The sequence below is a fragment of the Papio anubis genome, chromosome 8 (genome assembly GCF_008728515.1).
Source record: "Papio anubis isolate 15944 chromosome 8, Panubis1.0, whole genome shotgun sequence".
Taxonomy (NCBI): domain Eukaryota; kingdom Metazoa; phylum Chordata; class Mammalia; order Primates; family Cercopithecidae; genus Papio; species Papio anubis.
In genome coordinates, this window is record NC_044983.1 from 104,104,393 (window position 1) to 104,118,464 (window position 14,072).

Here is a 14,072-nt window from a genome sequence, read left to right on the forward strand (position 1 = left end):
TTCAAGGTCTAGAGGATTGTAGTATAAGATATTTACATACCATACTCCACAATTAAACCAAAGACTGTTTTCCAAGTTGTTTTTCCGTTCATGAAGGGAGATGTAAATTTCTTTCTTGGAGGGATGTATTTATGGTGGTGGAAGTAAAAGACATCCAAATGAGCAGTTTCCACATGATGATGATTATGATGAAGGAAGGAGAGAAAGAGGGAGAAAAAGGAGGAAGAGGAAATTAAGAAGGAAAAGGAGGATGAGGAGGAAAAGAGACCATAAGAAAAAAAATAATTATGTTTTATCAAGATGATCAGTAATCATCTGACAATTGGCCCATTTCAGTTTTTTGTCAGCTGATAATCAACATGAACATATAGGATCCCAAGTACCTACAAAAACCCATATTCTGCAGTTACAAAGAACCTCACTTAAGATAATGATAGCTGTTAGGATGGAATACCAGAAAAGGATTTTTTTTTTCATTTTTCTCTAACTTTCCTTATTTAAGTTCTATCAGAGTCTTGCAACGCAAACAGTATTATTCTCATTTTACAGATGAAGAAACTTGGCTCAGATGTCATTACAAAAGTAGAGGAGCAGGCATTCAAACTTCAGGTAGTCTGTCTCCATGGTCTGAAGCCTTTATTATATGACGTGTTGTGGAGATTATGCAAGACATTGCACATGAATGCAGAATGCCTGGCACATAATAAGCACTCAAATGTGACTTTCTCTCTGTCCCTGGATCCCTTACTGGAGACTTACTTTCTATGTGCACTGTTGTGCACATAGAAAGAGTAACTACAGTTTCTTTTCAATTTCAAGGAAAAGCGTCAGCATAAGCTTATTTGAACCTCATTAGGGATAAGAAGTAGGATGGCTGTGAGTTCTGATAGTTTTGACATATATTTTGATAAATCACTATATTACCTAAAAGCAAAATAGTGATATGATTTCTTTATAGGAAGTGTTCCTTATTTCTCAGATCACAAGCCCGCTATTCTTTTTAGTTTATAAAATGACCACAAAATAAAACAGCTAGTATAAATTGATTTTTATAAGGGTCATATTCCTTCTAAATTTGAGTAAATATGGAATTTTAGTGAAGGAGTCCCAGATTTTAATTCTTTTCCTACTGCTTATTATATAACTTTGGCCAGTTATTTGACATTCTCCAACTTCAGTTTTTCATTTGTAAAATGCAGATACTTGCCTTGCAGATATGCTGTGAGAATTAAATGAGGTGAGGTATAAATTAAATAATACATAGTAAGGACCCAAGAAAGTAAGCACTTCCTCCTGTCAGTGAGCTGAAATGACAAATGTTGGCTTAATCATCTTTTTATGATTAAATAATACAATAAAATCATATAGGTAATATTAAAGTATAATTATGATAATTTCTTTTTAAGCATTTTTAATAAAGACCTACTAAATTGTGCCTTCTCTAGAGATCTTTAGCATTTTTTGGCCCCCAGTATAAATGTATTAACATTAAATTGATCAAGTGATCATTAGAGAAGACGAGAATATTTATGTTCATTGAGACATACTCTGCTTGAACAAAACAAAGACCTTAGAAATTATGGTAGTCATTAGTGCCATTTGCCAAACACTCCCAATTCTCATTTCAGGGTTCATGCTGGAACTGCATTTCCTGGCTTAAGTGGTACTATATGACTAGTCCTGACTAAATACGTGTTGACCTGGTGCAGTGTCTCTTTCAGACTCCTTTCCCCTCCAGCTTGGCAACAAGGGGCACGTAAAAAGGTGGCTGCATCAGACTGGGTCCCCCTGACTGCTGACCTACAAGAGTCGTATAGTGAGAGGCTGTGGAATTGTAACAGCATCACTTAGCTTATTCCGAATGATCAGAGGTGGTTAATAAAACCCAAAAGAACTTCTAGAAGCAAATAGATATCGAAGGAAGTAGACTTTCTTCCTATAGAGTATGTAGATAAGAATCTTGATCAAATTTTTATTCAAAATAGATGAAACAAGATATGGGGCTCACTTCCAAATGTCTCTTTAGAGTTTCTGACCTTGACAGCACTTACATATAATAAGGATAAAATTCCGGTTAATAATATAAATTGTGATACATTCTTCAAATGAAAATGGAGATCAAAATTAGATTACAAGAAGATTAAAAGTAGGTGCATAAGTTGATATCTATTTCTCACCTAAAAGCTTTCTAGACACTCAGATAAGTGTTTTTAAAAAATATTTATTCATGTATTTTTTCCATATCATAAAATGTATACTCTAAGTTTAATACTGCGTGATTTAGAGAAACCCAAATAACTTGGACTATTTCCTATAAAACAACAAAAAATAAGGCACAGTCTACATTATATAGTGAAATGGTAGCAAGAAGAATGACAAACCTAAATTAGGGGTAAATATTCATTTTAATTTTTTTGGACAAATACTTTCAAATACAATTTTAAAAGATCAAATCAGCATTACAGATTCCAATTTAAATTCAACTTAATAAACACAATAAAGCATTTGAGTAGTTTTATTTTAAAATTATATGACACACTTGTTATTAACATATAAGGCATCAAGTGCCCTAAGAAAGAGCTCATAACCTTAGTAATTGCCCTTGAAAATATCAAAAAGCACATAATCAATGTCAAATTATTTTTGTTTGGTAAGAAAAGTAAAATTAAAAGCACGATGAGAACCACAGGGTACACACTGTAAATACACAATATGTAATAATTCATCTTTCTTTCTTACATGACATTTGTTTGGAGCCTGGCTAGGAAGCCTGAAGATGGCAGTGAAAATATAGGGAGAGCTGTTCCTGAAACACAGGAGTGTTACCCAAACTTGAAACAAAGGAAGATACTCCCCATAGTCCCCTGAAATAAAATAACGATTCATGGTAAAATAATTTCCAAATATCTCACACTCTTATAAGTCTGAAATTGAGAAGTTAAAAATAAATCAATAAACATCTGTGGGAGGCTGAACAACCAAAACAGGTTTATAATAATTATGGCATCTCATTCTGAGGCTGATTCCAAATTCTTCATTCATGAGTTGTGAAAGACTTCTCTTCTTCTTAATGTCAACAGTAAGGCATGCCAAATTGCTATAATAAAATTATTCTAATGATAACTTTGGGTATTAAAGCTGTATAACTATAAAATATAGTCTGAATGTACATAGACTTGAGTGCACATAAATCTGTACACAAACATAAACCATGAGTACACTCAAGTGTAAGCCACAGATTTTTGAAATCAGTTTCATGTGTTTAAAATAACATCTTGCTTTTTACAGTGTCAATGTGTCAATGCACTAGGCAGGCAAATTATTTCCCAAGACTTATAAAATTTGGGAGAAGATATTATAGAATATTATGAATCATAAAATGATACAGCTAAAAATCAGCGGAAAGACAATGATATGTTAATTCTCTTTCTTAAGTACTCTTTTTACACTAGGAAAAGCCACCAGTGAGAGTTCATTATAATCTTCTCATCATAGTCAATTTTTATGTCCAATTCTGGGAAAGGTTAAACCCATTACAGAGAACAGTAAGTATTGATAGTATTACATCTTGCTGTAATAGGTGAACCATTGGCAAAGGTTGTGATCTTTTCTGTCAGACCACATATTTTTGATGGCATTAATTGCTGCAATGAAATCTGACCTTCAGGTTGAAAAACCTTCTCCTGAGAGAATCACATATAGAACGTTTTTTAAACTTTAGACAATTAATCCAAGTAAAGTTTTGCATACACCCACCATTGCACATGTGAAAGATGAAGACCAAAATGTTCACATGCTCCTGCCTAGAAGTTTTGCTTGTCGGAAAGAGGTTAAAAAAAAAGTAAAAAAAGTAGAGCCATTGGGTCCAGGCTTTTAATTCTCAGTGTTTAACTAGCATGGTGCTCAGTCACTCATTTATCAGGATTAAGTCACCCCTTATTCTGGGGGACTGAGGTAAAGGCACACATATGTTTGGTAGCACAGTCTCTTTTCAGAAGTTGTACCTTGAAGGGCCTGTCCCAACACTGGTCCAGTTGGGTCCCTAAAACAAGTAAGTATGAGGGAGATGGACTCATATTTTAAGCAGACAGCAAAGCATTTGATATCAAGGCAAGTAACTTGATAGTACAAAATAAAGGGTTATAGCAGTCATGCGGGTAAAAGCAACCATGGCCTCCAAGAATTTCATGGTTCCAAGCAGTCTTGTCTTCCTCTAAACTATAAATCAACTATGCAGTGGGGAACATGAAGAAAAGCTGTTCTTTACATGAGGGTCCAGTACATCTTATTACGTGATCTGCTTTAAGAGCTCCCAATGGGTGGAAAGGACACACAGCACTGCAAAGAAAACTCTTTGCAAACTCTACCACTAACAGTTTAAGGTGCTCTAAAAAGAACTGGCTTATAAAGATATTAGGAGCCTTAAATCATCCATCAGCAGCATGTAGATCCCAGTAATAAAGGAGAAAGACAGGTTTCTTTCTGTAACTCACCCCATTGGTCCATACTGCTGAAAGATGAGCTGTCTTCTCATTGAGATTAGGAAGATGACTCTGAGTTTAGATTTCTAAAACCATGTAAATAAGCTAAAGACCTAGAACCACTGAAAAACGTTTTTCTTCCCTAGGTCTAGCAATAAAAACTTTTATAGGTAACAACCAGCACCATGTTGAAGAGACAGATGGAAGGTCATAAATCTCCATGAAGGATGCAAGACCAACACCATAGCTATTATATGCCCAATGTCTGTAGAATGTATCCCCTGGTCTTGCCAAAGTACCTCTAGAGCCAAAAACACTCTTTGTCAAATTGGGAACAACAGGAAATAAAGCACATGGCTTTTCTTTGCCTGTGTTACCATCGTTTTAAATTCAAGTAATCTTCATATTGAATTCAGGCACTGCCAGGATGGATAAACCAAATACCCAGTGAAAAGTCGATTAAGGTAAGTATCTGAATAATGTCACCACAGCCCAAAAGGAGTCATTCAGATGATGTTCTAAATCATGTAATGTGTAATGGTTTGCCCTCAGATAAGCAGAACCTTAAAAGAGATGTGCTCTGTATGTTAGCAGATTTAAACAATGTTGAAATATGCATTTACATACCACATTTCAATTTTAAATTTTAAAGAAAATTATAGAGTTCTGGGGAAAAGAAAGGAAATGTATTTTGACTTGTTAGGTCTTTTCCTTCCCTGTTGAATTTTTTTTTTTTCCAAAATGGCATTTTTCAAAATGTTGCCTCTAGATCACATCTATATTATTTTGTAGTCCTGTAAGATTCATTAAATGCTTCCATATGAAAAGCTTTATCATCAAGTGAAAAGACTTCCTAACACTTGATTCCCAAACTCCTCTTCCTTCATAAACTGAAAACCGATTCCACATTAATTCAGTTTAGTTTGCCATTTGGCTAATTAATCCTGTTTCACCAATAAATAAAAACAAAACTCAGTTGATCTCATTTAGCTTCTATGAATAAACATTAGTTTTTTCTTTAATGCCTTCTCTCTCTTTTTTTAATGCCTTCTTTTTTTAACACACAGCTCAGACCTACTCACTCAGCAGATCGTTTCCTTCTTATCTCAACATCATCCAAAGTGGATCCTTAAGCAGGCTAGAGCTGGACTTAAAAACCTTCAGAATATAAAACTTATACCACTGGTAAGGCAGCCTCAACAAAAATCATGAAAAGAGACTCCCAGTAAAACAAAGTTTGTTGAAAAAGCACAAGGAAACAGCAATGGAAAGCAAAAATCATGTTTATGTCATCTCAATTCTTTCTTTTCAGTAATCAGTATTGCTCTACAACATAAGGCAATTAACTACATCTAGCTTCCTGATTCTCATATAATTTCTCATTTTTACCTAATAATTCTTTCATATACCCACCCTCTCTTTTTGCTATCTTCTGAGTCTCCCTTTTTGTATTTCACCTCAACCCTTAGTCATATGCAGCATACCGCACTCATCAAATCAATCTCTGATACCCATGAGAGCTCATTCACATAAATATCCTGATTCACACATTTTGCCAAAGTCACCCATGTATTCCACAGTTGTCCACAACAACACAAACTTCAGACATTTGAAATAGCCTTTAAAAATCTACAAAGAAATCACTTTCTTAATTCCTCATTCCTGCTGTCTCATACCAATTCCCAGCTCCTGTCCTCTTTAAGAATGACCCCCTGATCCTGTTAATGCAATCATGGACGTTACGACAACTCTTACAGCACAGGTTGCAAAAACCTCCAGGCAGAGTTGCAAGATGTAAGGTATTTCTGAGGCTGCATTTCCCATGCCTTTTCTGAATCGTCACCATAATGAGGCGGCATGTCACTGTGAACACCCAGTGCATGTCTTGCACAGTGAGCACCTTGCTCATCATGCTGCTCTTAGAGAAGAGTTTGTGCTTTATGAGGCAAAAGTTCACAGTTACTGAATGACACCTAGACCACTGTGAGTGGGAGGTGAGTTCTGACGATGACTACAGTCCCCATTAAATCAGTGTATTTAATCTTTCCTTTTCTTTTCTGTCTTGTTTTTTTTGGCTTTAGGCTTAAGGACTGCTGCTACATGAGGAAAGCGCTTGTTGCTTAGCCTAGAGCAAGTGATACAGCCTGCTAGGCACAGTCCCCAAAAGTCTAGCTGCAATTCTATTGGTGGTTTTCCCCAAACAGCAGTAACAAGATGTCACCTGGAAGCACACCAGAGCCAATCATGACTCAGGCCTGCCTAGATGTTTAGATGTCTGGAAATATATTTAAAATGTTTCACGCCTTGCCTCTTTGGTGTGAGAACCAGCGGACTTCAAGAGCACAGATAGCCAATACGATGGCAAAATCACAAAATATAAAATTTATATCAGTAACTAATTTGACTTCATTTTAAAAAAGAGCATGTGACCCTGGCTAATGCCTGGCACTAACACTGTGGTTTAAATTCACATTGGTCTTACAATGATTTACATAATTTTCTTTTATTAGAAAGTTTATCCCAATGACTGAATTACCATTTTTGAATACAGGAATAATTTCAAACATAACATTTTTTACAATAAGAAAAGCCCAACATCCTCAAACTTCAAAATATTCAAACTAAAAATTCCATATTTTAGTGTTTAGCCAAATTACAAGAACGATAATTTAGCAAGAAAATGGATAAGCACCTTTGAGAATTAAACGTAAGCCTTATTATTGATTAGTGCTTAGTTCTTTTTCACAAAATAGATTAGCAATTGATCCTACTGTGTGTAGGATCACCTAGTGTCCAAAGAATAACATCACATATCTGTGTAAAAGAAATAATTTTTATACTGGGTCATTAGAAATATTTTTCTATCGAAGTAGAAGTTCTTGGCCATTACAGATTAATTAGCCTTCAGCGCTTCGGAAGGACAGGTGTGGTTGGTTGTGGTTTCTTACACATCTTACATGGCTTTTCTTCTAAATAGAAGACACATGGAGAACAAAAACACTCACTGGCTGTTGATTTGTGAAATAAACTTTTCTTGCCAGGCAAATAAATTGCACTGTGAATTTTTATAAATTAACTTCTTTTTTCATATTACAAAATGCCAAGGCAGACTCTCAAGATATTCACAACCAGAATTAACTCTGTACAGCGAGCGCATCTTCCTCTACCAAGGACAGTTCCAGAATGTTTTCATTCGTGCTGGTTTTCATCCTGAAGTTGAAAGAACCATAGAGTTTTGCAGACTCTTTGGAAGAGGCAAATCTGTTTCGACGATAGAGCTCCCCCTTCCACATGGACATCATTAGCAAGCAGGACAGGACGACACCCCCCAGCGTGAGGAGGCAGAGCCCTGCAATCACACAGCGGTCCAGGTGAGCCCCCAGCCTCGCACTCTCCTTCTCCAGGCGCTCCATCTCCCGGGCTGCCACAGTGTTGGGGTCCACAGTCACTTCTCGCGGGACGATGTAAGAGATAATCACCAGCAGGATCCCGGTGACCAAGAACAAGATGGCGCTGATGAAACCATAGTCTATAGATTTCCCTGAAGACATAGCTTCTGAACTTGCATCGTCCTCCTCTTCAGATATCAAAGATATGGCAGCCTCTTGGGACCACTCATTTGGATTTTCCCAGCCAAGCTCCCCAGGGTGATTATGCCCTTTTGCTGATGGCGAGCTCCGGTTCCGCTGCTCCAAGTTAATGTTTTTGTCCACATAGGTAAAAGAAGTTTCTAATTCCTGGCTGCAGCAGTTACAGACTTTCCGTTCCGCTGTTATTTGGTTGTTCCCTGAGTGGAGAGGTCCTGGTGGAAAGGTGTCTGGCTGAAGAGTACTGTTTTGCAGAGAGGAGGAGGGTGATGCTGGAGAAGAACTAAGTTTAGACCCTTGCATCTCAGTTGCTCTTGGAGTGGATGCACACTGTCTCTGACAGCAGAGAGCAGCTCTCGTGGCTGCTGTATCTGCCTGGTCACCAGGCAGCCCTCTTGAACTCCAGTCCCTACCATCCCAGAGGTCTGCCTGGTTGCTCTTCTTAGCAAGGTAGTGGAGCTCCATGAGAGCTAGTCAGACATCCCCCAGCAGCTTCCGGAAAGTCTGCCAATAGTAACAGAGTTAAATGAGAACCCAACAGAAGCTAAGGTTGTACTTCCAGGAGTGTTGCTCCTGGGGTCCCCATTTCCTTCACAGCTGCACCTGTTTAGCCCCTTTTCCACCTCAAACAGGCAAAAGAAGGGAGGGGATACCTAGTGGCAGGAAAGTGTAGAGAGGGCAAATGCTCTCACTTGTCATCGTGATTAACACTGAGAAACTTAGGTCAGGGTAGAAAGGCGCATGGAGGAAGTGGCAGTGTCTATTGAGAAATAATACTGCCATCACCAAGCCAAATTTATCCAAGGACTCACACATTCCTGCAAAAGGATCCCTCAAACGAGAAGGCAGGTTTCCTGTAAAAAGACAAATGAGAAAGGCAAGAGCCCTTTAGAGCAGAGCTGCCAATTTTCTGGACGACTTGGGGAAGTATAGACTTCTTAATTCAATTAGACTGTAAGTGTTTACATTCTCCCTAGTTCAGAACAGATTCTAATACAGATTAGCTTTAGAGCATCACCATGAGTGAACGACTATACCCCATTATCAGCTGGGCAGGAACTCAGCATTTTGATTCCGTAGCTCTGAAGTAGATGAAAAAGGCCAGCTTAATCAGCCACCTCAGCTAACCTTATACCTCATACATCCAATGACCCTTGTCACACAGCCCTGTATTTACAAGACCATATGCTGCTTATTCACTGTGCTTCTACTCAGCCCGATTCCCTCACTGCTCCACGGGGGAAGCATGTTCTGGACCCCAAAGCATATAGGCAACAGACCTTACTGCAATCCCTGCAAAACACAGTGGGCCAACCCACGCCTTCACACACACACCTGCCTGCTCCAGTTGCAGGATCTGTTACTCCCGTTCCCTGGGTCTGTATTCCTCCCTCTCTGCATGCTTTGCTACCACACATGCATAAGAAATTGACCATCGGAATAGTTTTACAAACCCAATCTAGAAGTGAACTGAAAATAAAAGACAAACTATAAACCCACAGAGTAAGAGTTCTGTGGAGGTAAATAGATGAGAAGCTATATCCAAGGTTACCTCTGGAATTTTATAAACATGTCACTCCTCACCCCCCACTGCATCAAGGGGCATTTCTGGGAGAGAACTTTGGTTTGAGCAGAAAACCATCTGCCTATCTTTCTCTGCCTCTGCCATGTTTCCAGGGAATAAAAATTCACCTTCCACTATCATTAAATAGAGAGATTTTAACCAAAGGCTCCTTTTATTTTGCTTCCAAATCCAGGGTGATAATTGATTTAGTCAACGGCTTGAGGCTTCTTATGATTCAAAATCCACAGCTCCAAAGCTGGTAACAGAAGCACAGGCAAGGGTCACCTAAGGTCAACCTGCCAACTCAAAATATGGGAGAGGGAATCGACACGTTTTCTGCTACACACACGAGTTTGTTTAAAACAAAACAAAACAGAAAACGTTTTTCTCCTGTTATCGGAGTTTCTCTACAGTGAAAACAGCAAAAAAACAACAGGGCAAAAGAATCACTACTAAACTAGAACAAACCCCCACTAAAGAATCCCTCAATGAATGAAGTGATGGTAACAGGCTTCATCAATTACCGAGAACTCTTCTTCCAGTTTTCTCAGGCATTAGGGGCTCTGATTAACCTTTGGTACAATTAACTCATCACACTAGACTACCTTGGATAAAATCAGCAGGGTTCTTTGAGACTTTCAATTTATAACAAAAGAGAGAAATCCCCACTTAATTCCCTACGGCCGCCTCTACCTCTCTTTAAAGAAAAGCTACTCCCGCTTGTTCGCTTGTTCTACCGGAGGTATGTTAGCAGCGCAGTCGATTTCCTTTGCAGCTCCCTAATCCGGGGCTTCCATTCTCAGTGGAGAATGGATAATCCCAGAAGACCAGCTAAAGACTCTTTTCTTCCGTCCTCTCCCTCTTTTTCCTCTGATCTGCTTAAAAGCCCAGTTAACGACATTGCACCTTAAAGCGAGGGGACATGCACTTTCCCTCGTCCATCTGTCATCAATTAAAAGCATTAATATTTGCTTTACACTGACACAGGCAAGGCTGGTCTCGGGGAGGCGACCTCTGGATGTGCTCTGTGCGAGCTGAGCCGGAAGACCGAGCCCCAAGCACCGGGCAGCGGTGCCCCCCGCAGGCGCCTAGGGATCCGGCGATTCATTTCTGGTGAACTCTGCGCCCACTGAGGGACTCGAGGTAGGGATGTGTCCGCCTAGTACCGGGAGACGAAGCAGACACCTTGGGCAGGGAGCGGGGATATGCGCTCCAGCTCCGCTAGGCTACAGAGCTCTCACCCTCGCACCCAAAGCCTCCTCCCCATCCTTCTCCCCGCCACTCACCTTCTGCTTCGGCCACCCGGTACGGCTCCAGCACCGCACGCTCTCCCGGCACGGCTCCCGGAGAAAGTCCCCCAATCACCAGCCGCCGCACTTGTAGCCTCTGCACGCCCCTCCGCTCCGTGGGGTGGGCAGCGCCCGCCGCGGGAGGGGGGCGGGGGAGGGCGGGGCGGGGCGGGGCGCTCCCGGAGCATCCCGGGAGTTGTAGGCCAGGGGCGGTCCCTGCATCCCTCCTGTTTCTGTCTCCTCCCACGCCTTCTGGGTTTTACCTTCCTGCGGATGAGTTCCCGCCATACCCTCTTACTCCTCCCCAGCACTTAAGAAGACAGCAATGTTTTCTAAGCTCAGAGTGGAGTTCCCTAGCCTCAGGTGTGGCCACAAGACTGTGAAAAGGAAAGTATATTTGGCTCCAAATAATTTGCATATTTTGTCTTTTTAATAGTTAAAACATATCTTCCAAGTAGATTTTATTAATCCTCATTTTACAGATGTGGAAACAGGCTCAGAGAGGGCAAGTGTCTCCTCCACAGTTACCAAGACCAACAGCAGCTTCTGAAATTGCATCCAGGAATCAGTTTGGAAAGTCAATGCATTTCTCAGAAAATCAGAAGAAATGTGACCATTAAGGGTAAGAGATTGTCCTATGTACCAGCACATCCCCTGTACTTAGCACAGTGGTATTCACTGAATGTATGAATAATAATGACGCAAAATAACAGTTAACATAAATAGCGCTTATTATTGTCAGGCTCTCTTCTAAGCACTATAGATACATTGTCTCATTTAATGGTCACAATATATTGTTAAAGTATTATAAAAAAAAAATCCTCATTTTAACAGAAGAGGAAACTGAGTTACAAAGAAGTAGAATAATCTGCCCAATGTCAAACAACTAATACTTAGCAGAGGTGGGGGGATGAACACCAACAGATTTTAAGCATTATACTATATGGAATGAATGGAAGAAAGACCAGAAGGCCAGAATACAAGGTGTCAGGAATAAAGGAAATCTGAAGGTTGAATCTCCTGAATTGTGACTCTTAGGCTAGGACAAGGTAACTGTGTCATCAACCTCTTTCAACCAGAGTGGACTGCAACAGCCAACAGCCACTGAAAGCCCAGGGTATGTGTAGCTTATAGACAATCTCCAGTTTTCCAGCATCCTGTTGGGACAATTCTAGGGGAGCAAAAAAGGATTATAGTATGGATAGGCCGGGCACGATGACTCACGCCTGTAATGCCAGCACTTTGGGAGGCCGAGGCGGGCAGATCACAAGGTCAGGAAATCGAGACCATCCTGTCCAACATGGTGAAACACCGTCTCTACTAAAATACAAAAAATTAGCCGGGCGTGGTGGCACGTGCCTGTAGTCCCAGCTACTTGGGAGGCTGAGGCAGGGAATCGCTTGAAGTCGGAGGCGGAGGTTGCAGTGAGAGGAGATCAAGCCACTGCACTCCAGCCTGGCGACAGAGCAAGACTCCATCAAAAAAAAAAGAAAGAAAGAAAGAAAGAAGGGATTATAGTATGTACGACATTTTGCTTGTAGCTCACATACTGTGGTTGCTTGCTTTCAAAAGAGACATCGATCTCCTTTAAAGACAATTATGTTGGTATTTCTTTACATTGAATAGAATCTATAGTCACACGATTACAGGAGTTCACAATCCTGCCTCTTTAAAATTATTTTCCCCCCATATGATTATGTTTGTAGCCAGTGAGGCCCATTTGTTGATAAACATGATAGATGTATTATGACTTCTTTGCTTACCACACAGTTCTCCAGCATGAATATCTTTCCTCCACTGCCCTATTCCATCCACACCTCAAGGACTAGTTTATCAAGCCAAATCTACAGGGATGCAGTTCTTAGTACTACGTATGCAAAAAGAAATAGAGAAACTAAGGTGTAGAAGGAACTTGAATTTATGTTGACGAGGAAAAGCTGAAGGAACTTAGGCTATTAGCCATTGAAGAATACTGAGAGGAAACAATAAACTAGCTTTAAATATTCTAAAGTTTCTAAAAATAGAAGAATTCTATAGCATATTTAAAAGGGTAAAAGCAGAACAAATAACAATAATACTATTTTTTTAGTGCTACTATGTTATCATCTTTAATTTTTACACCAACTTCACAAAAGGCAGTATTATTGCACCCGTTTTGCAATGTAGAAATTGAGGCTTGAAAAGATGTAGTTTCTTTCCCAAGGCCTGAAAACTAATATCTGGCAGAGCCAAGATTCTAACTTGAGTCTGTGTGATTCCAGAGGCTTGATCTCTTTGCTGACACATTATACTGAGCAATGCTTCACAATCTTTTATACAGCAGAGTACACATAAGAGGTGATACTATTTATGGCAATGTAATCAACACAGGAGGTTCCTCATGTCCATAGTTCTGGGACTGTGGGTACTTCAGTCTCTGCAGGACAGCTTGGAGAGCCAAGGAAATAAGTAAATCAGCACACCTGTGACACACTGGCGTGCTGGAGGATGCCAAAGCACCGATCTGAGAAGCTCTGGATAGCACAATTAAATTAAAGAAGGAGGCTGATTTGAGGCTTAGTATAAGGAAGGACATTATTTCTAAAACTTTTAAATTGATGTCTCATGAAGGCAAATTCTCTGTTACTGGTGAGGATAAATAAAAAAAAAAAAAAAAAAAGGAGAGCCATTTTTTAGTGATTTCGTAGAAGGGATTCATCTAGTTGGATTAGAGGACCTCTGTGGTTCCCATGCTGAACTGATTTTAAGTTACATTTTTTTCGTGAAGCCTTTTTCTTCCAAGGATTACACCTCCTATGAACTTTGCTGGGACTTGTCAGTACTGATGTGTTTGATATTTATCATCCACTGCTTTACGACATTTCTTGAATGGCTAGGTAGCCACTGCATGTGGTTTAACTTCTCGCTTAGGTGCCTAAATCTCTAAGGTAATCAATCATAAACTCCTTAAGGTCAGCATCTACATGCTGAAGACCTTACCTCCTGTAGAAAGTGCAGTATTTCTGTTTAGAGGGAAGATGACAAGACTGAACTGAAGACTCAAGATGATTACCTATGATAATACTTGACTATGTACATGTTCTTGAGCATTAAAAATATATCAATTCCATACCAACACTATAAGTCTATGTCTAAAAGTTTCCTGAAAATT

General features: G+C 39.7%; 1 protein-coding gene across 1 annotated transcript; it reads right to left on the reverse strand.

Annotated features, from left to right (window-relative positions):
• Positions 1-2,409: 2,409 nt before the first annotated feature.
• On the reverse strand, positions 2,410-11,061 carry TMEM74 (transmembrane protein 74). The gene is made up of 2 exons (XM_003903071.3): positions 10,919-11,061; positions 2,410-8,572 (listed from the first exon to the last, which is right to left on the reverse strand). Exon 2 carries the CDS (start codon positions 8,531-8,533, stop codon positions 7,616-7,618), a length of 918 nt encoding a protein of 305 aa, XP_003903120.2. The 5' UTR covers positions 8,534-8,572; positions 10,919-11,061; the 3' UTR covers positions 2,410-7,615.
• Between the last annotated feature and the right edge of the window lie 3,011 nt (positions 11,062-14,072).

Excerpts from the sequence above, each read along its gene's own strand:
- TMEM74 (XM_003903071.3), bottom strand. The coding sequence starts at position 8,533 with ATGGAGCTCCACTACCTTGCTAAGAAGAGCAACCAGGCAGACCTCTGG.